The sequence below is a fragment of the Chelon labrosus genome (genome assembly GCF_963514085.1).
Source record: "Chelon labrosus genome assembly, chromosome: 22".
NCBI lineage: Eukaryota > Metazoa > Chordata > Actinopteri > Mugiliformes > Mugilidae > Chelon > Chelon labrosus.
This window is the reverse complement of record NC_140355.1, coordinates 19,309,650-19,331,399: the sequence shown is the minus strand read 5'-3', so window position 1 is coordinate 19,331,399 and position 21,750 is coordinate 19,309,650. Positions and strand designations below refer to the sequence as shown.

At 43.2% G+C, this 21,750-nt stretch overlaps 1 protein-coding gene across 3 annotated transcripts; it reads left to right on the top strand.

Moving 5' to 3' along the window:
* Positions 1-1,063: 1,063 nt before the first annotated feature.
* tnpo1 (transportin 1) lies at positions 1,064-21,419 on the top strand. 3 transcript variants are annotated; one of them, XM_084572540.1, is made up of 25 exons: positions 1,064-1,203; positions 1,330-1,441; positions 2,857-2,932; positions 3,592-3,741; positions 4,101-4,207; positions 9,446-9,579; positions 10,313-10,394; positions 11,382-11,504; positions 11,962-12,080; positions 12,362-12,422; positions 12,614-12,782; positions 12,984-13,136; positions 13,860-14,085; positions 14,245-14,416; positions 14,639-14,725; positions 14,811-14,918; positions 15,896-16,054; positions 16,142-16,229; positions 16,310-16,408; positions 16,499-16,594; positions 18,394-18,469; positions 19,375-19,474; positions 19,568-19,642; positions 19,813-19,952; positions 20,032-21,419. In XM_084572540.1, exons 2-24 carry the CDS (start codon positions 1,337-1,339, stop codon positions 19,918-19,920), a joined length of 2,673 nt encoding a protein of 890 aa, XP_084428666.1. In that variant the 5' UTR covers positions 1,064-1,203; positions 1,330-1,336; the 3' UTR covers positions 19,921-19,952; positions 20,032-21,419. The 3 variants fall into 3 exon arrangements, 2 of the variants coding, with proteins under 2 accessions (XP_084428666.1, XP_084428665.1); XM_084572539.1 differs by having other exon boundaries at positions 14,811-14,924; XR_014699745.1 differs by lacking the exons at positions 18,394-18,469; positions 19,813-19,952; positions 20,032-21,419 and having other exon boundaries at positions 14,811-14,924.
* Positions 21,420-21,750: the final 331 nt, after the last annotated feature.

The following is a 21,750-nucleotide window of genomic DNA, read 5'->3' as shown; positions in this document are numbered from 1 at the left end:
AGCCAATGCTAATTGCTTTGGTTGCACCCGCAGACTGTATTTTAAATGCGTTTGTACAGACTATGGTTCTTCCTCTTTTGTTGTATTTTTCTCATAATTTCTTTATTTTGGCATAATTTTTGCAGCATTTCCAATACATATGTGTTATTCACGCACTGAATTACAGACCAAAACAAGAAGCCCTCATAGCGTTGTTCCCTTTTCTTGCTGTCTCCTATATTTTCTATCTCCTAAAATACATTTTTATTTTACTGTATATATATTGCATTTTATTGTGTATAGCTGGTACAGTTTTTTTTTTATCTTGATGCTGCTATAGTTTCTATTTTTATTGCTCCTGAACCAAAGAGCTGCCAAACTGTGTTTCGTTGTTTTTCACTGGACAATGACAATAAAACTTCTTATTCTTATATTCATATTATTATTCTTATATAGGCATGGTTTTCCTTGCTACTTACAAATTTTTAATACTAGTAGTAAATACTATGTTGCTGGGATTGTCACATCAAAATGGATAATAAGATAATTTATTGAACTTTATTTATTACAATGTGTTAACAAAAGTACATCTTGACATTGTCATACTATAACTGGGGAGAAAATTGAAAATGATAAATTACATGCAGTCGTTTTATATGTTTTGTATTGTCTAAATTATGTAATGTGCCTTAAATACGTTTGATTAAAACAAAGCCTCAAGATGGTGCTGTTTTCACAAATTTTAAACCAAGAGCATTGAAGGCAACATTGACGTCACCAAGGCCTGCGGGCCTGTTTTATATACGGCGAGCCCTGCTGCCTTCACGTATCGCCGGAAATATTGTTTTTTTAGATATTTTTAACGTTTGATTAATTTGAGTTTTCCTCATTTCTCCGAAGGCCACGCTTTATCTTAAATAATGACAAAAACATTTAGAGGTGTAGGTTTCAAATAATAAAAAAACAATAAATACAGATATCTTGGTGGTTTAAGTGAATATGTTTGGTGAGGAGCCGTTGCGCACTAGGACCTCTCGGCTCGTGCGTCAGATGACGAGGCATCCAGTTAAATGCGTCGCGAGACTGTATGGCCCGAAGCCTTTCCAGCTTGTTGCGAAAACGGATGTTCCTGCTGTAAGAGGCCCATGTCTGAAAACCCAGACAGACGGTCACATTTCCACAGAAAGTCAACCACACGCGAGTACGTCGGTCGAGCTAGAACAGGTAAAAAAAAAATATATATATATATATTTTCGGCGTCTAAAAAAACGCCATTGCCTCTTTGGGAGAAGCGCACGAGCGAGCCGTTTGAAGACAAAACGTGGGCTTATGTTATTTCTTTATCCGCAGCAGCAAGATGGAGTGTGAGTGGAAGCCAGACGAGCAAGGACTTCAGCAAATTTTACAGCTCCTCAAAGAGTCTCAGTCGCCAGATACGTCCACGCAGAGATCCGTCCAGCAAGTATCCTTTTCTAAAAATCGGACACGGGCCCTAAAATGTCTTGTTAACGTTTGTGAGTGCCCAACAGTCAGAGAGCAGACTCAACAGGCTAGCGGCAGCTAATGCTAACTGGGGTGGTTACCGTTACAAGTAGGTAACGCTCACGCTGCTGCTGCTGCTGCTGCTGATCGGTTGGTGCTTTTTGTCTCCAATAAGCTCAGCATGCTAACATCAAATCAGGCCACGGTTCGGGGGAATTACTTGATTTTGATCGTTTACATCAGCAGAAATCGTATTTTTTAACGCAAGGCTAATATAACGGCTAGCTAGCTTTTAAGCACACGCCTCACGAAGGGCTTGATCCAGCAATTAACCGCCGCCCTATGCACCTTTACTTTGCCTTGTGCTCCAGCAAAGACAAACAGGTCAACCTACTTTGAATTTTAGAGACAGCTGATTCCCGTACAGTTCCTTCAAATCATATCTTTATTTAATTTTTTTTGGTAATTAATTGAATTAACTTAGCAAAACGTGACATTCATTTAACTGATGTTTCCAAAACAAACACAGCTGAACTGAAATCCAGACAGAAAGGTGCCACCATGCATCGATTAGTGTCTTGTAGATGTAATTTTATACCATAAATATATAAGTAGCAATCTACCAAGAACTGCAATGGTGCTGCATTAAAATTTACACTAAGAAAATATGGCATTATGTTTAATAATGAGATTACATTTTAATAAGGACGACAGCGTTTCTTATGTGGAATTCTTTCCCGAAAGAGCCAAAAAGGATATTAATTAAAGCCTGAATTTAAATCTATTCTATATGTGCTGCTATGTATATCTTAGTTTTCAAAATTAAAACCATTAAAACCAAAAATCAAACACTCTGATGACCCCCGGCTGCATTAAATGGCACGTGGCTTGCAGTAGCAGACGTATACAAGCAGGCTTGAAAGATGGGTGGTTTACTGTTTGTAGCTGAGTGTCATTCAAGTGCTTTATTAGCCTGACATATGCCTTCATGCATTGTTATTGTCAGACGTTAATGTACTGCAGAATTTCGCCACCGCTTACGTTTGTCATCCGCTGCTCCACGCTGCCGGCACTTGTTTTATTTTTATTTTTTTCCCCTCTAACTGCACGCTGATCCTAAATGATGTGCTTATGTAACACTTCATATGTACAGCACCGCCATCTGGCTCGGTACGTACAGCTATTCGGTCAGGCAGACTGACACGTTTACGACCGACTCCCCTCGCACGCTCGCATCATTACGGTTAAATTACACCGCCGCGTGGGCACATGAACACTATTCTTTCCCACCGTTCCTCAGATGGTTTTTCGCATTACTCCCTTATTACAGAAAAGCCGTCTTTTTAACATGCTGCTGCTGCTGTACAGTTGTGCTCCTCAACCATTTTCCCCCAGAGACTCGAGCAGCTCAACCAGTACCCAGACTTCAACAACTATTTGATATTCGTCCTGACAAAGTTAAAATCCGAAGGTAAGCCGCCTCGCCTGTTTCCCGTGTGTAGCCTTCTCCGTGTCTGTGTTGTGTCCCGCCGTCATCCAACAGTCCTGGACAGTATTAAACGTCCGACCTGTCGCCTTTATTTCTTTTTTCTTTTTTTATGTAACTGCTCAGTGACAGGTCTGTCTGGCCGTGACTCGGGTGACCCGGTGGCATCTTTACCACAGTTGATGTGGCAGTCAGAATATGGGTCACTCTAATTTTAAACCTAATTCCTGGCACCGCTCAACTTTTGGCATGACTGTCTGCGCAGTAGATGACCCAAATGTTAAGCGGTGTTAAGACTTTTGAGGAGGATGCTGCTGCTGCTGCTGCTGCTGCACCACTGCTCTATGCAACAAGCCACAAATAATTCTTTATATCTGCAGAGCAATACATTGATATTATGTGTAATATTATTTTTGTGTATAGTTTTCGTATCTCGTTTGACACATCCCCAGATTGTCTTGATGTGATGCTGCTTGTGTGTGGTGCTCCGTTGAATTAAGAGGAATGCAACGGCAGTAAAGATAATTGAGCGACTTAGTCATCATCCTTCAGAACAGAGCAGCCGTCACCTTGAATTCCACGAATGTATCCGCCTCACAGCGAGCACGTCATCATGCGTTTCGTTCCCCTTTTTCTATCCCAAGACGAACCAACTCGGTCCCTGAGTGGCCTGATTCTGAAGAACAATGTGAAGGCTCACTATCAGAACTTCCCCAACGGCGTGTCTGATTTCATCAAGAGCGAGTGCCTCCAAAACATCGGAGACTCTTCCCCCCTCATTCGAGCCACTGTGGGTAAGTCCCCTGAACGTGAGGTCTCGCGTTTTTAAGACGCCGCGGGAAATTATCACTCGTTATAGATGCGATGGCCGCGCATATTGAGTTTCCTAGCCTTTTTATATCTTATTGTTGTGCTATTAAGCCGCACGGTTTTCAGGATGCGTCTTGAATGTTTCATGAAAATGACTTGTTAACGATGCATATTGATTACATAATGTGTTAGAAGGGAGATGGAAGAAGATGGGGATAGCTGTCAGACTGGTAGCTGCACGGTCATTAAAGACAACTTAAAGCTGTTTATTTGCTGAAGTAAATAACTGTTTGATTTTTATTTTTAAGCATTTTATTGAGTTCTGCTCGTCTGCTTCGAACAGGCATCCTCATCACTACAATCGCCTCCAAGGGAGAGCTGCAAAACTGGCCCGAGCTCCTGCCTAAACTCTGCCTGCTGCTGGACTCTGAGGACTACAACACATGTGAGGTGAGGATAAACAATTCAGATGTTGGAGCTCGCGCAGTGTTTGGGTTCTCTTGCATACTTTAGACATTACACAATCCTGGTAATGACAGAAAATGTTGCCTGGATTCGAAACAAGTAAAATGGTTTGCACTAATCCCAAATGTTAGTACTGAAACATTTGAATAAACCAGCCAAGGCCAACTTGATTAATCTGAAACGAGGGCAAAACACTGAATCTGAATGATTTTCAATAAAGTAAAGATTAACCCCCATTAATTTCTTAAAAAAAACAATATATATGGTCCCTGACTGCCTTAAATGACCAGATTTAAACATAACATGTGGCAGTAGATTTGAAGAATTCCACTTTGCTTTATTTGGACATGGTGCTAAATTTTATATTGCTGTGATTTGGCAGGGACTCTGTTTTAGTTGGCCCTTCCAAATCCCCCCCCTCTTGATTTATTGTGCACACTCGGCTCATCAGATGTTTGACAAAATGTGTTTTTTTGTGACAGCCTATTGCCGTTTGAGCAAGAAAAGGGAACGGCAGAGATTAAAACGCTCGCGCATTCGCGGCCGTACGCTATAGGCGAGCGCGTTTTCCCCCGTCTGAGCACGGCGGCGTGTGTGTCTGTTTTTAATTTATTTATTTATTTAGGAAAAGGGAAGAGCTGGGTCAGCTATAAAGCAGCATCTGGATCGCATCCTGCTGGCTGGATGAGCTCACAGCTGGAGCAGCAGCCACAGATTACGGATAATTCAACACAAAATCGTTTCTTCTCGTTCTATCCCTTTTTTTTCTTCTTTTTTTTTTTGCCAGAAAACCATATGACCCCATTTTCTGACATGTCGCGCATCATAACCCAGAATAGCTTTTATAATGTGCACATCAGCAAAAGCGCTGCAAGTTTCTTGTTTTTCCTCCCCTTTGGAAAAAATCTCCTCTTGATTGATCATCAGTTCTTGATGATATCAGCCCTTTTACCTCTTTTATATTGAAATGAGGACCACTGAAATTACATTATAGTACTGTGTGGGTGTTGTCTGCACCCATACTCATGCTAAAAACCCCCTGTGAACGTTAATATGCCGTCAGCTGCGCCGCTATCGGGAAGGTAGATGCATGACACTGGAGATCGCGCACAAACGAGCTCGTCGAACCGCTCAGCTGTATGAAAGGGCAAATGAAATGTATCCTGTCAGGATTACTCATCAGCGCTCGCAGCAGGAATGTCCATTTGGATTTCAGCGGGCTGCATGAAACCTAAGGAAGAGGTGTGACCGTGGAGAGGAGGAGGAGGAGGAGCAGGAAAAAAAAAAAAGCGAATCTCCTCGTAGGACCACTACCAGCCTCTCTTACAAAGCTCATTCAGAAGCTGAGATTTAGGTCAGCTATTTACTGCAGAGGATCTTATAGTTGTGTGTGCGTGTGTGTGTGTGAGGCTTAACTCGGCCGACCAAATGTAGCAACCCCTCATAAGACTCGGTGTGTTTTTGAAAAGCAGCTTGGAGCCTTGGAAAGCTTCTTAATGTGGGAGGTTGAAGATGGTTAAGTTTGGCTGGTAGATGAGGAATATTAATTCTGTAGCTGAAGGTACATAAGATTTATTTTTAAATGCTTTAAAATTGTAAGGCTATTATAAAATGTGTAAATAGTGTGCAGGATGTTTATGTGGAGCATCTTTGACATTGGACACTGGTAAAGTTCTTTTAATTCTTATAATAGTAGGTCAAGCGCTGTGGCTGTGTAAGAGGGCAGACAATTATCCCAGTAATGTTTATGCTGTAATTCGAGAGATATTGCTTGCTTAATGATACAGATTTATACTATTAGGCTTAAAAAGAGACAGAAAAATGTCATTATTGCTGTGGGTTGAACTGATCTGCAGCCGAAGTGTTGTAGTAAGCGTGAACAGGTGCTACGTTGCGTAACAATCTGCATTCTTTCTTGCACTTAATACGGCCAAAACCAATACAAACTAACGAGGTCTCTTAGTATTACATCATTGGATTTCATTATGGAACGTGTTTCAACTTGTGCAGAGGGAGACCTGGATAATATCACCGGGTCGCTGTTACTCTCCTTTCCATCACTGCAATGAAGCCTGCCCAAACGATTTGATTGGCCTGGACATAATGACCTCCAAACAGACCACGATCCCGCTATTGAAATTTTGTGGGTGGGGGAGATACAGGCTGAAATCAAAGGTTTAATGTAGGGATGCACCAAACATTTTCGGCCGAATATTGCTGCGGTTGTTGCTTGCACGTGTTGTTTCGGCGATAAAAGTGAAAAATTTTGTCCGAAAGGGGCCCAAAGGCGCATTTTCGGTTGTTCGGCCAAAAATTTTGAGACTTTTATCACTGCAACAACTGCAGCAAATTTCGGACAAATTTATTGCTGAAACAACACGGCCGAAACAGGGCGTTGTGATGATGCAAGCAACAACCGCAGCAATTTCAGATGAAAATTGCTGCGGTTGTTGCTTGCACGGGTTGTTTCGGCGATAAAAGTCAGAAAATTTTTGTCTGAAAAAACGAAAAAAAATGCGCTTTGGGGCCCTTTTCAGCCGGAACAGTTATCGCTGAAACAACACGGCTGAAACAGGGTGTTGTGATGATGCAAGCAGCAATTTTCAGCCGAATATTGCTGTGGTTGTTGCTTGCACATGTTGTTTACAGTAATAAAAGTCTGAAAATTTTTGGCCGAAAAACTGAAAATGCGCTTTCGGGCCATTTTCAGACGAAAATCTATTGCTGAAACTACACGGCCGAAACAGGGCGTTGTGATGATGCAAGCAACACCCGCAGCAATTTTCGGCCCAAAAGCGCATTTTTCTTTTTTCGGCAAAACATTTTTGGTTGCATCCCTAGTTTAATGCATGTTGGACTCCACAGACACATATAAATCATCGTGACTGCCGTCTGCTCTGCGTTGACCGCCGTTACTGAGCCGCCTCGATAATCCACCAGGACATTAATATCTATTTTGGGAGTATGTTTGTCGAAGGCCAGTGTACAGTTTCTGAACTGTATGCGCTCTGCAATCTAAGCAATGAGAAACGTGTGAATGCATGTTAGCGTTAAGCCATTTGATCACTATACATGTCCTCAGAGTCGTCTGGTCTATAATCGTCATCACTCCATTAGTGAGTCATCCTCGCCAGGAGGAGAACTCTGTGGTCACACACTGAGCCGTATTGTCTGCTGATGCTGGGTTGCTTCCTTTTTCTTTCTTGATGTGTATATATAATTTAGAAAGGCAAAACGATTTGTCACCTCGGTAACATGTTTGCGCCTCAATATGTTTCCTAGAAGAGCCCATGTACTGCTAAACAGTACCCTTCTCTGCGTACTCTATAAAAAGAAACAAGCAGGTGTTTTGGATGCCAAGTGTTGGCGGATGGCTTTATATAGGTTTCTCCCGGGAGCAGTTTTACTATTTCGATTCCTGATGGTTGCAGTAACGCAGTGCAGAGGGCAAGCGATCGCGTACGGTAATGCTTCGTCACCTCGGCGCTCATTTGTCCCAAGCGCGTGACTCAAATTTCCAGGGCATCAGTCTGTGGGAGCTTTTCAGTTGACTAAACGCATATTTCCTTTTTGCGCTGGCTTGCAGTCATCGGCGTGACTTACATTCTTGCGCTGAATGACCTTCAGTGGCAGGACTTGAAAAGGAGGATTCACTTTGGACACTTCAGCATCGTTGGAATGCTCGGGGGGCCACTCCCAGTCCTCTGGTCTTATCTGTTGACACACAGATATGCAAATGCCTAACTCGGTTTGATGTCAGTGGGAGCGACCTCGTGTCTTGCTGGTCACGTTTTTTTTATGAGTTACTAGTCATAATGGAATAAGAGTTCAGCATATACTCTACCTAGAGGCCAAGTTTGTCATAATTCATCCATTGTTTTGACAAAATGAAGCGAATAATATCTCTTTCAGCTCAATATGAAAGGCTGGAGCTTTTGATGATTTGGCTAATTTAAGGATGACGTTTACTTCCAGCTATGGATTAATCAGTATCAAATGTCATATCCCGTTCTGTCCAACTGATGCCCAAGAAATGAGTACACAAATATATGTTTAAAAAAAAAACAAAATTAATTATCCTTTAGAGAAATAGTTAAAGACGTGCAGATTAACTTTCACCAATATTGACCAAAATAAAAGCAGCTTGGAGGCTGGAAAGCTCCTTAATGTCTGAGCTTGAAGATGGTTAAGTTGGTGCTGGATGAAAAAGCATCTTGTGCTTTTTTTTTTTTTGTTGTTGTTTAGTTTTAGCTAGTTGATTAAAATCTGACATTTTAAATAATACGCTACTCAGCCATTTTACAGATGCTTACAGATTTCTCACTCCACCCTGAAATTCCCTGCGCCGTCTCCAAAACCCGTCTTCTCGCAACCTGCCAGTCAGCATCCCAATGAGAGAAATGCATTATTCTCCATAATTGCCCTTCGTCTCCTCCCGTCTGCGACCTTCACGCCGTCTCTACCTCCACCAGCTTTTCTTTTTTCCCCCCCTCGCTCGCTTGCTCTCTCTCTTCCCATCCCCTTTTTTTTTTTTTTCTTTTGAGACGGCTGTATATCTGCTGTCATCTGAAAGGAATGCCGACATGGGAGCGGTTTCCATGGCAACACATTTCAGTCGGTGTCGGCGCTTTGCTGTGCCGCGCCGTTTCTTGTATCTGCTTCTCGGCCTGCATTTATTTATTTATTTTTTTTTTTTTTGAGGGAGAGATGCTGAAGTCTGCAGCAAATCGTGAGCATGCATACTAACCACCTGTCAAGCAGCTAATATCAGGAACGGTGTGTGTGTGTGACTTCTTGCACACACACACACACACACACGTTGAAGGTTATTAGAGCAGAAGTGGATGAATCCTATTGAAGATCACGGATGAGCAGGCTGAACGCTGTGCAAAAATTGGGTCTTCCATATCCTGTTCGGACCCTAACCTAGAGATATATATTAACAATTTGTAGTATGCCAACACAAATCTAAATAGCAAAGCGAAATCTTAAAATCTATTCCACGTTAAGATGCATTTTGCTGTAATCTGCAGTCAAACCCCGTCTCGAGGTTGCATGCGCGTCTGTCTGGGGGAAAAAAAAGAAAAAGACAAATGCCAAACATTATTATTGCGAGTGTTATTTTCTGCGGCGTCTCTGAACCCGAGCGCCGCTGTATAATTGGCACACCGAGGAATACTCAATGCTTCTGTTTTTCCGTTCGCCCCTTTCCTTTGTTCTCAGGGAGCGTTCGGAGCCCTGCAGAAGATCTGCGAGGACTCCGCCGAGATCCTGGACAGTGACATGCTGGACCGTCCCCTCAACATCATGATCCCCAAGTTCTTGCAGTTTTTCAAGCACAACAGTCCCAAGATTAGGTATTTGAGATCTTCTTCGTCATTTTTGTGAACTGTGATGGAGATTTCGGTCTGGATTTAATCAAGTTATTGTCACGTTCTTTAGAAAATCTATGGTGTTGCTTTTGAAATGTCCATGAATCCTGTTTATTGTGCTTAAATATTAATGGGGCATGAACGCCTTTAGTCCAAATTGAATATTTGGCAATCATTAGGTGCTTTTGGACCATATTTATTAAGTGATGTTGCTATATCCAACACAAGCCAGCTATTGTGTTGCTTCAGACTTTCTACTTTTGGTGCAAATGCGAACAGGAACACAAGCCAGTGAGGTATGTAGTTCTTTGGGGGAGGTCACCAGTGCGTACATACCCCCAGGGAGTCTTCATAACCGGTCCAAAAGTGCCTTTTTATGTTTCCAGTGTCTTTGCTAGAGACAAGACAAACAAAGCAATTCCTTTGTGCTACCGCCTCCTTCGTGCTTGCTCTGGGGGGATTCAGGCCTGGTGTTGTAAAGCACCTTGAGACGATTTGTGTTGTTACTGACGCTATACAAGTGAAATTAAATTAATTAAACTGCTAAGTCTCAATCTGTCGTATTACAACATGTTGACGGAAGAAAGGAGTTGCTCATATTCTGAGCTTAAATTAGCAAAGGCTGGTCAAAGGAAAGCACAGAGGCTGCATTCATAGCGTGCAGCATGTGAGGGGAAACAAGCTGTTGTGACTCTTAAGTGGTGTTTTTGTGTTGCAGGTCTCATGCCATCGCCTGCGTCAATCAGTTCATCATCAGCAGGACTCAGGCCCTCATGCTCCACATCGACCCTTTCATCGAGGCAAGTCTCGACCGTAACGCATTGACACACGCATTGCCTACGTGCAGATCGACGCAAATCGTCCCCCCCGGTCGGCGCGAGGGGGGCCGCGCTAACTGGTGCAGGCGCCGCGTCGCATCACGGTCTCTCACTTCTGTAAATGGTAGCGAGGGCACTGACAGGTTGTGGTTTACCTCTGCTTGTGACCGCACGGTGTTTTCTCTCCCTTGAGCAGATTCATGCATGCTAATGTTGTGGCTTCTAGAGAAATCCGCTTTTAAAACGCTATTTATAAACACCCATGAGAAAAGGAAACGTAGGTTTTTTTTTACTGTTAGCTTAACATAGCCCTTAACTTTTCAACTTGTTGTATGTACTACTGATTTTTAGAGCTTGGAAGTAGAGATAACTAAAAATAACATGATGAAAAGAATACATTTAAGATAAGATATATGCACAGTGTGAAGTATTTTTGTACCTGCAGCCAGTAGTAAAAAGTAAAACAGTAAGAATTGCACATAACACACAAGGTAAACAGTATATACATTTGCTATCACAATACTATAACTAATTTATTAAACAAAAGAAGGAAAAATGCATTCCTAAAATATCAAAATGTGCTTTTCTAAAGTCTGGAATCGCTGTCGGATGGTAAACTTGGCTTGAAACATTAAATAGAAGACGCATTAAGTTCTTTCTGCTTTCATAGCAGCATGTAAACGCATGCATTATAAAATGGCAAGAGGCTAAAGTGCAAAGTAGAAGAACAGATACAGTCCTATCTGGCAGCTTGGGTCGACATTAAACAGATGACTTCAGATGACGACAAAACATGCGGCGCAGTCACAAACCAAACATTTAATAAAACACCCGTGCAACATTTTTATTGTTTTATGCATACTGCAATATATTCCTCCTTTGACTTATGACCTACCCTGTTCATATTTGTCACAGGTGTCACCCTGTCGTAACTAATTTTAGACGTTGTACCTTTCTTTATGCCTTTAGAACCTGTTTGCGCTGGCGACAGACGAGGAGCCCGAAGTGAGGAAGAACGTTTGCAGAGCCCTCGTCATGCTGCTGGAGGTTCGCCTGGATCGTCTCCTGCCGCACATGCATAACATCATAGAGGTGAGCGTCTCTGGGAGCTTACAGGCTGAGAAACCTGAAGCAGGACTAATGTTGTTCAAAAGGAAAAGGAAGGAATAAACTGTTTTATTCCTCTCTTGAGCCAGAAGTGGATTATAACTGAACATGGTCCCAGCAAATTTAGATCTGTGTAGGAAATGGTTAAATATTTCTGAACAATGAAACAATAGCAACCAATTTTATGAGCAATGGTTTTAGGAAGTCAGGAAGTCAAAGTGAGTCCGCTGAGGATGCACAGGTGCCAAAAAAAAGCCTTTTATGGGATATTCTGGCAAGAACAAGAAAAAGGATATTGTCCTTTTTAAATATCATCTCTTGATGATTATCTGTGGACCTGCAGTTGAACTTGTGCCCCAGTCAGGTTGTTATGGAATGAAATGTTCAGGATTGTAAATGAAAAGCGTGACTGCGCTTACATTTCCCTCGCTTTTCATCTCAGTACATGCTGCAGAGGACTCAAGACCACGACGAGAATGTCGCCTTGGAGGCCTGCGAGTTCTGGCTGACACTGGCGGAGCAGCCAGTGTGTAAGGAAGTGCTGTGTGGTCACCTCTCCCAGTAAGAACACATACACACTCTAGCGCTAATTTAAAAAAGCGGTTGATTCATAGCAACCTTGGCAGGAAGTTGGTGAAGACCTTGTGCCGAGATGATTTTTCCTGGCCTCACGGTGGCTGATTAAGAGCCCCACAGGCTGTTGACCTCAGTTGTAACATCTGTCACCAAACTGTCACATTAAACTGTGCCCTCAGCGGGAACCAGGTGTGAGTGATCGCTCCTGAGCTCCGACCTACCCTTGCCCTGTGTTCTCATCATTTTTCCTCTGGCTTTTGCTGCAGGCTCACTCCGGTGCTCGTCAACGGGATGAAGTACTCCGAGATTGACATTATCCTGCTCAAGGTCAGTTTATATAGCCTTATCTGTGAACTTGAACGTAGAGTGATGAATTGACTCCTCCACTCAAGATGCCACGCGGTTCAGTTTGAGTCGTCTAAGATGCAGACACCAGTTTGGCATTTTACCAAAACAATTCAGTTTCTTCTCGGATAACGTTGTTTTAAAGTCCGCTTATCTCGTACGTTTACCGTCAGGGGGACATCGAGGAGGACGAAGCCATTCCAGACAACGAGCAAGACATCCGACCGCGCTTCCACCGCTCCCGCACGGTTGCCCAGCAGCACGAAGGGGACGGGATCGAGGATGAAGACGATGACGACGACGAGCTGGACGACGACGACACCATCTCTGATTGGAACCTGCGTGAGTCCAGTGCTGGTGTAAACGATGCTGTCTAGAAGTTGTCCTCTTTCGTCAACCCCCCCGTCACTTGACTTTGAGCCTGCAAGCGAGCTGTGTATTGATTATTTGTCTTCTCTTTGTGTGTATCGTGCTTGTGTGTCTGTTTGTCTGCACACTATGCATGTGTATACTTTTTTTTTTTTTTTTTTCTCCGAATATCAGGCAAGTGTTCAGCAGCCGCATTGGACGTGTTGGCCAACGTGTTCAGAGACGATCTGTTGCTGCACATCCTTCCCCTCCTTAAAGAGCTGCTCTTCCACCCGGAGTGGGTTGTTAAGGAGTCGGGCATCTTGGTGTTGGGCGCGATAGCAGAAGGTAAGCAGTGTGGTCGGAAATAGGGATGCGCCGAAAATTTGTGGCCGAAAATGGCCCGAACGTGCATTTTCGGCCGCAAATTTTACGTGTTGTTTCGGCGATAAAAGTCTGAAAAATTTTTGGCCAGAAAACCGAAAATTTATCGCCGAAACAGGATGTTGTGATGTTGCAAGCAACAACCGCAGCAATTTTCGGCCGAAAATGGCCCGAAAGTGCATTTTCTGATTTTGGACGAAAATTGCTGCGGTTGTTGCTTGCACGTGTTGTTTCGGCGATAAAAGTCCGAAAATTTTTTGGCCGAAAAACCGAATGTTTATCGCCGAAACAACACGGCCGAAACACAATGTTGTGATGATGCAAGCAACAACCTCAGTAATTTTTGGCCGAAATTGGCCCAAAAGACCATTTTCGTTTTTTCGGCCGAAAATTGCTGCGGTTGTTGCTTGCACGTGTTGCTTCGGCGATAAAAGTCCGAAAATGTTTTGGCCGAAAAAACGAATATTTATCGCTGAAACACGATGTTGTGATGATGCAAGCAACAACCTCAGCAATTTTTTGCCCGAAAATGGCCCAAAAGTGCATTTTCGTTTTTTCAGCCAAAAATTTTCGGTGCATCCCTAGTCGGAAAGAAATGAAACAAACCATAGGGAGTAAGGTCCCCCTCAGAATATAGAGTCAGAAGACATGTCCGCTTGAAATTACACTCCTTATCCCTGTCTCCAGGCTGTATGCAGGGCATGATCCCATACCTGCCTGAGCTCATCCCCCATCTCATCCAGTGTTTATCTGACAAGAAGGCCCTGGTGCGATCCATCACCTGCTGGACGCTGAGCCGCTACGCACACTGGGTCGTCAGCCAGCCCCCAGACGTTTACCTGAAGCCTTTAATGACCGAGCTGCTCAAACGTATTCTGGACAGCAACAAGCGTGTGCAGGAGGCTGCTTGCAGGTGAGAAGGAAGCGATACAATCAAGTCATTTTACAGCACATTAACCCCACGTTGTTACTTCAGGGATCCAGCTTTCTTAATGCTGTTGAGAAGTTACCGTCACACGTTGGCTGAAGTTTTCTACCTCTTTACTTTTTAATCTCTTCTCCCCCCCGCCAGTGCCTTTGCCACTTTGGAGGAGGAGGCTTGTACTGAGCTGGTACCCTACTTGGCATTCATCCTGGACACACTGGTGTTCGCTTTCAGCAAGTACCAGCACAAAAATCTCCTCATTCTTTATGACGCCATAGGAACACTTGCAGACTCAGTGGGCCACCATCTCAATAAACCGGTATGCAGAACAGAAATATGCACTTGGTTTCACTTCTCATTTCTTTTTGAATGCAACATGGTCACATATCATTTACTCCCCCTTCCTCATTTCACTTTTATTAGTAAGCGCACTCGTAGATATTAAAGTAAACTGAGTAAAAAAAAAAAAGCATCAACAACCCCCCTCCCCATACTTTCAAGGTTTGAACGTACGTCAGAATGACAAATCTTATCTTAACAGGAGTACATCCAGATGTTGATGCCACCTTTGATCCAGAAATGGAATCAGCTGAAAGATGAAGACAAAGATCTCTTCCCTTTGTTAGAAGTAAGTACGTTACGCACAAAAATCAGTGGTAGTGTTACCTGGATTGGCCAGTGTTTGTATGTGACTTTATGCTTGTGCTCCTCAGTGTTTGTCTTCTGTAGCCACTGCCCTTCAGAGTGGCTTCCTGCCATACTGTGAGCCTGTGTACCAGCGCTGTGTCAACCTGGTCCAGAAGACCCTCGCTCAGGCCATGGTGAGTGTGAGTGTTTCTGCACGCGTTCTGGTTCTTACTGTCTGCTGGCTTTCTAGAATTCATGTGAGATGACAATATTTGAACCCCATGTCCTGTGTATTCTCTGAAGCTAGGTTAAACTTAATGGAAAGATTCTTATTAGAAACCGTAGATCAGATGTTTTATGTGAAACGAGAAGCTTAAATCTGGACAATGGCTGCACAGAGATTGTTTAATTGGATAATAATAGGTCTGTGTTATGTTGACAATCTGCTGCACTGCCCCCAAGTGGTAAAAAACGGGAATTAAAGCAGGTTCAATGTGCATGTACGCTGATCAGCCACAACATTATGACCAATGAGAGGTAAATAACATTCACCATCTTGTGACAAATCAATGTTCTGCTGGGAAGGAGAGCCTTTTGGACCTGGCATTCATTCATGTGGATGTTACTTAGACATGTAGCACCCACCTAGACCAGACCAGGCACCCCCACCCCATAGCAGTGACACTCCTTGATGGCAGCAGATATCCCCAGCAGGATGCAGCCTGACACAGACACACACACAAAAACGCTTTAGGAACAACAGAAAAATGAAGAACAGGGTTGACCTGGCCTCCAAATTCACTAGATCCCAAACTGATCAAGCATCTATGGGATGATCCACAGAGGCCCCTCCCCTCAAAGGCCCCCCCACTAATAACATCCTGTTCCCAGACACCACAGGACACCCTCAGAAGGCCCATGTCCATTCTCTGATGAGTCACAACTATTTTGGAGACACAAGGGAGACCTACACAATATTAGGAATCTGGTCATAATGTTATGCCTGATCAGCGTATAAATCTAAACCACAGGTTTAAACGTCACTAACGTGGGGATTCATATCTAGAGATTTTACGCAATTGCTGCCACAAAAATTTCAAACCATTCATTAGCTGTTCATCTTCAGTTGATTCTGATCTGGCGTTATTTCCCGTCGTCCTTCTCTCTTCAGCTTCACCAGTCACAGCCGGACCAGTACGAGTCCCCCGACAAAGACTTCATGATCGTGGCCCTGGATCTTCTCAGCGGGCTTGCCGAGGGTTTGGGGGGCACCATCGAGCAGCTGGTTGCCCGTAGCAACATCCTCACCCTCATGTACCAGTGCATGCAGGTGATGAGCCGTCGAAGCGCGTAAGCACCGTGAAGCGGTAAACTGACTCGCGTTCCTCACCGTCTGTCGTTCTCTCCGCCCGTTCAGGACAAAATGCCAGAAGTGCGTCAGAGTTCTTTTGCTCTTCTCGGGGATCTGACCAAGGCTTGTTTCCAGCACGTCAAACCATGCATCGGTACGTTCTGTGCAGTTGAAGCCTTGTTTTCCAGTAGGTTGTTAGCAAGTTGCTAAGCTGTTCCTTTTCCTTCTTTACAGCTGATTTTATGCCCATACTGGGTACTAATTTAAACCCAGAGTTAATATCAGTGTGCAACAATGCAACATGGGCAATCGGAGAGATAGCTATACAAATGGGTGAGTGCTTCTTTTTCTAACACATTTTCACAACATGTCTCCATTTACACTGTATATTAGTTAATATAATTCTCCTTACTTCACTATTAGGGCCTGAAATGCAGCCATACATTGCCATGGTGCTGCACCAGCTGGTGGAAATCATTAACAGGCCCAACACCCCAAAGACTCTACTGGAGAACACAGGTACCACTCGGTGGTAGTGCTGAGCCAGCCAGCCAGGTCGCCACTCACACACACACACACACACACGTGCACCTGCACAGAGGGAGGAGCTCATACACTCAGGTCCATTCAGACAGAATTAACCACACTCTGCAGGGTGCTTGTCTTGCCCTTTTAATCTATTCATACAGCGCCTCCCAAGGAATGAGCCTTACAGGTTTTGCTCGTTTCACTAAAGTATTTCCAGATTTTCAGGTGTTTGATTTGAATCGTGGCACAGTGGCCTGCAAGTTGAGATAAAAAAAAAAATGACGCCTTGGCGTGACATTCTTGACGCTGTTGAACTGAGCGAACCGTGTAAGAGCCCATTCTCGGAGTTAACTAATGTGGACTGAGTGTGTGCACAATCAGGTGAAGTAGGAATATTTGTGACAAAGCACAGGCAGTGTTTGAGACAGACAGAAGACTTCATAGCCTCCACATAATCAAGGCATATTTACTGAACGGCTAAACAATAACACCCTAAACAGACTAAATGTCTTTTAAATTCTCCCAAGAGGTTACACTCCGCTCTTGCTTCTACCAACCGTAATTTATAATCCGACGAGTCGGGAGTGACCCGTCCAATCAGAACACGCACGCAAGGGCGAAGTGTGACCTGGTTAAAAGTAGAAGAGAAGCTAGGGACTCTGTAGACGTGTTCCTGTTTGTTTGCCGTCAGTTTATTTGTTGCTTTTATTTACTGTTCTTTAAATGTGGATGCATATCTGCCAATAGATGTTAAATGTTGTTAAGAATGGCCGACGTTTGATGCAGGATACGTGATAATTAAAACGCTGGTCGAGTCTAAAAAGAATCTGTTGACATTTGAAATCTCCGACCAGGCAACTTTTAAGTTTTCAGTGTGTAAATTGAAAGCACAACAATTATCCAAATGGTTCAGAATGAATAAAAGGTTTGTTTAAATCGTATGAGATTTCCAAGAACACTAAATTTTAATTGCGGCCATGTAACGCCACAGTCGGAGGTGGGCGTGGCCGCGAGTTCCTGGAGTGCGTCGCGGCGCTCTCCAGTTTCCGATCATCTGATCCTGCACTGAACTTTCTTTATTCTAATGAGCATACCATCTGCTTTCTGCATGTGTCATTGGACTGTTCATAAATGCCTGTTTGTTAATGAGAATGTTGCATAGTTTTGTGTCTCTTAAACTTAGGTCCTCCCTCCTCTCTGCCTCATAAGAACCTGCTGTGCTGGATACTAGTCTCCCTCCATGTAGTTGGCTTGGAGTAATCTTGTCATTTCTTTTCGAAAAGAAAAAAAACAACAACATTTCTGTTTCTTATGAAAATTAACATTTGTGAGTTTAAGGGAGAAATCTCATTTATTTAAAAAAAGAAAAAAAAAAAAAATCCAAGTGATCGGCTCTTGTTTAGAACGGTCACTTGCACATGCTACACCTTTGCTAGCCTGTGTCCCAAAACCTGCCGGACTAATCCGTACGACTACCCAAAGCAGATGCCATTGTTTCTGTGAATTCTTTCTTATGAATGTCGTGTCAGAGCTGTCGATGTGTTCTCCCTTAAACGTTGTCGTATGTCTTTTTTTAGAGTGTCATATTTTACATTCCTTCCCCCGGCGTCTGAGCGGGGCGGTAATAATCGACGCTAGTGAAATCTTCTGTTTATTATCATACACAGATTCTGTTTGATTTTATGTCTCTGAGTTGTTTGTTTTTTCTTTATTTTTTTCTCCTCCCCCTCCTCATTGCTCATGTCTTGGTTGGCGTTTGGTGGTGTGTAACCGTGATTGCGTTACCTTAGCAATAACAATTGGTCGTCTTGGTTACGTTTGTCCTCAAGAGGTGGCACCCATGCTACAGCAGTTTATAAGACCCTGGTGTGTATTATTCAATATTTTATTTAATTCATCTTCTCTGCTTTCTTCTTATCTTCTGTCGCCTGTTCCTCCCTTCTCTCTCCTCCTCCTCCTTCCTCCTCCTCCTCCTCACTCTCTCTCCTTCTCAAAAGAAGTCTTTTCAGTTGTTTTTTTTCCTTTATCAGTTTGTAATCATTGCCAACCGTGTGACTAACCCTGTCCTCTTTTAGGTCCTACCTGTGATTTGTTTTTGCCTCAGTAGCACCTTCATGTATTATACATTAAGTTGTTTAATTTCTAGTTTTTTGTCATTGTTAACTGTCGCTAACAACCTTTTTAAAAAAAAAAAAAAAAATAAAAAAAAAAGATGCATGGGATCAGATTTGTCACATGCCTGCTGGTTCAACGACCGAGAAAGGAAGCAGTCTTTTATCCCTTTCTCGTTTAGTAGTCACCCAGCTGCATGTGCCTGTCCCAAAAAATAAAAAAAAAAGACCCCAGACCTTCCCTAGCCAATCTGTCATAAAGTAATGTTATATCCAAGGTGCTATAGATGAGGTTTTTGCTGAACACGCTGCTCATAGGCGACAGTTATTAGACGTCGACGTAGCCGTGTTAAATGTTAAAACCTGTTTTACTTTAAGCTGTTTTTTTTGTGTGCATGCTTCTTGTGTCGTGTTAATCTCAAGTCACGTTAGACGCCGTTGTCACACGGATGTATGCATAGAGATGTTTTTACAGTTAAGGAAGACGAGAGTTGAAAAGAAAACACATTTGAATTTGAGGGAGACAGCAGTAGGAAGTAGTGATTTTTCTCAAAAATGTGTTAGCTAAGTGTTTGTACACGTTTCTAAAAAGAATTGCTGCTGGACGATTCTTTTTTTTTCTACGTGCTGTGTTAAATTGGGCCTGTTCCTTGTTGTCAGGTGCACGTCTCTACGAAATATAAGAGACAACGAGGAGAAAGACTCCGCGTTCAGAGGCATTTGCACTATGATCAGTGTAAATCCGGGAGGTGTAGTGCAGGTGAGGTCCGGGCACTGAGGTTTGAAGAGGTGGGCTCATGATGTTCATTAACTGCTCTGGAAGTTGAAACCTCACCTCTCTTCTCCGGAACAGGATTTTATATTCTTCTGCGACGCGGTGGCCTCCTGGGTAAATCCAAAGGACGATCTCAGAGACATGTTCTACAAGGTAAAAGAAGTGATTCAGACTCAAAACCCAGACATCATGTTTTTCCCCCTAGTGGTCAAGTGCAGGAGTGGCAGCTTTAACTAAAAATATAACCATGTCGTGCTGGAGATCTATTTCGGGAGGCGGCACCGCTTGGTTATAAACTTTTTTTCCCCGGTGTTTAATTTCAGATCCTTCACGGCTTTAAGAACCAGGTGGGAGAGGAAAACTGGAGGCGCTTCTCAGATCAGTTCCCGCTGCCGCTGAAGGAACGGCTGGCAACCTTTTACGGGGTGTAACTGTTTCCACAGCACTGTGCCTCATCACTGGGGTAAGTTAAATGAAAATGAGTGTTTATTGTGGGAAATGCACTTTATTCTAATGAGGCCTCTCTTTCTCTCTCTGCGCAGGTCATTCACTACGGGAGACAATATAAGAAACCATCCCAGGGAACATGTTAACCCTTAACTGGGGGGAAGGGTCAGCCTGCTGAGGGAAGGGAAGGGGTGGCGACCCCTGCCCGACCTGGTGGACGGGGTGGGAGGGAAGCTGGTAGCTGCAGTTCTCAGTTGCCCCTATGGCTACAGGCTAGCGGGGAAAAGGGGACGGGCAGATCCACCTTTTTATCACGGGAGGAAAATTCATGTAATCACATCTCAATCACAAGTTATGAAGATTATTCCCCCCTTTTTCTTTTTTTTTTTGGTCTCGATTTATTCCACAAATAGTTTATTTTCTGGACTCTACTGAAAAGAAATGTAAGAAAAGATGGAAAACTCATTGGAAAAAAATTTTGGTTAAAGAATGAGACATGTTTTAGGAGGAAAACCGGTGAAGATTGTTCTTAAATTAAAATTATTAGTTGAAGGTTCATCAAGATTTTTTTATTTTCTCTAAAGAGAGAGATAGCTTAAAGCTAAGGAATAGCAGCTGATGATAAGAACGCATTTTATTGGATCCCAGATTTTTTTTTGTTTTGTTTTGTTTTAACGCTGCATATCACAGAATAAGTTATCACCAGTTTAGTTACCTTTAGCAGGGCAGAGGCTGTTAATTATTTCCTCGGCGAGCACAAGGATTTGTTTTAAGAGCAGCTTTTTCTGGGAATAGGTAGCATGCTTATATCATTGTGGAAAAGCTGTTGAACATTAGTGATGTGTGTTGACGGCCGTCATTGCCCCGTTTTTTTTGGTAAGGTTCTTCTTCTTTGGTCTTGTAATTTGTATTTACAGTACTTTTTTTTCCGTTTCTTCTTCTACTGGAGGGTTGCGGCGGTCGCCTGTTAATTAACGTAGCATGACGGGGTTTTACGCGCCGACTTTTCAGGAGACGTGGCGCGGCTTTTTAAGTGGATCTCCTTTTGGGGTTTCTTTCGGTCTTGTGGCGTGAACGTGACGCGGACGTTTCGTCGGCGAGCATATCAAAGCTTTAGATGCTTACGGTCCTTTATATTGTCTGAGCCCTCGTGAAGGAAAAATGAAGGAGAAGCATGCGGGTTAACATCCTGTGTGTTTTTTTTGTGTGTGTGTCATTACGTTATTGTTTTTTTTGGACTTTACACCACTATGACACGAATCCCCTCTCGGTGATCGTCGTGACTCTGGCTGTCAGAAACATACAAACCATCAAACCAATACGTTTTATTTCTCAGTGTACTGAAGTTTTCCTTATTGGTCGTTTAGCTTCTTGTGCGAACAGCATGATCTAGAGGATGTCATGTTTTGGGTGGTCGTCACTGTGGGGTACTTGGATGCTTTCATCTCTTGCATGTTGGTGGCCCCTCACACCCCAACATATAGCGGGACGGGGGGGAGGGGGAGGGAGGGAGGGAGGGAAGGGGAGCTTCAATTTAAGATATTAAAAGAAAAAAACAACAAGTACATAGTTAACCATTTATGTATTGCAACACTGGGACTTTTATAGCTTCACACGACTCTTTGCTGGAGTGTTCTCCCTAAACTACGACCCCATAGCTGGATGTATAGTTTTTAAATACTGTGAAAGAATGTTAATGTCTCTGCTCGTTTTGCGCTGTTATATTTTTTAAAAAAAAGTGTCTAAGTGTAAGTTACAGCTAGCCTGAATGTATTCCATGATGGGTAGGAGCGATAGGAAGATTTTTTTTTTAT

Coding starts and splice junctions, on each gene's coding strand:
- tnpo1 (XM_084572539.1), top strand. CDS start 1,337: ATGGAGTGTGAGTGGAAGCCAGACGAGCAAGGACTTCAGCAAATTTTA. Junction 1,442..2,856: donor CGCAGAGATCCGTCCAGCAA/GTATCCTTTTCT, acceptor ATTTTCCCCCAG/AGACTCGAGCAGCTCAACCA. Junction 3,742..4,100: donor CCTCATTCGAGCCACTGTGG/GTAAGTCCCCTG, acceptor TGCTTCGAACAG/GCATCCTCATCACTACAATC.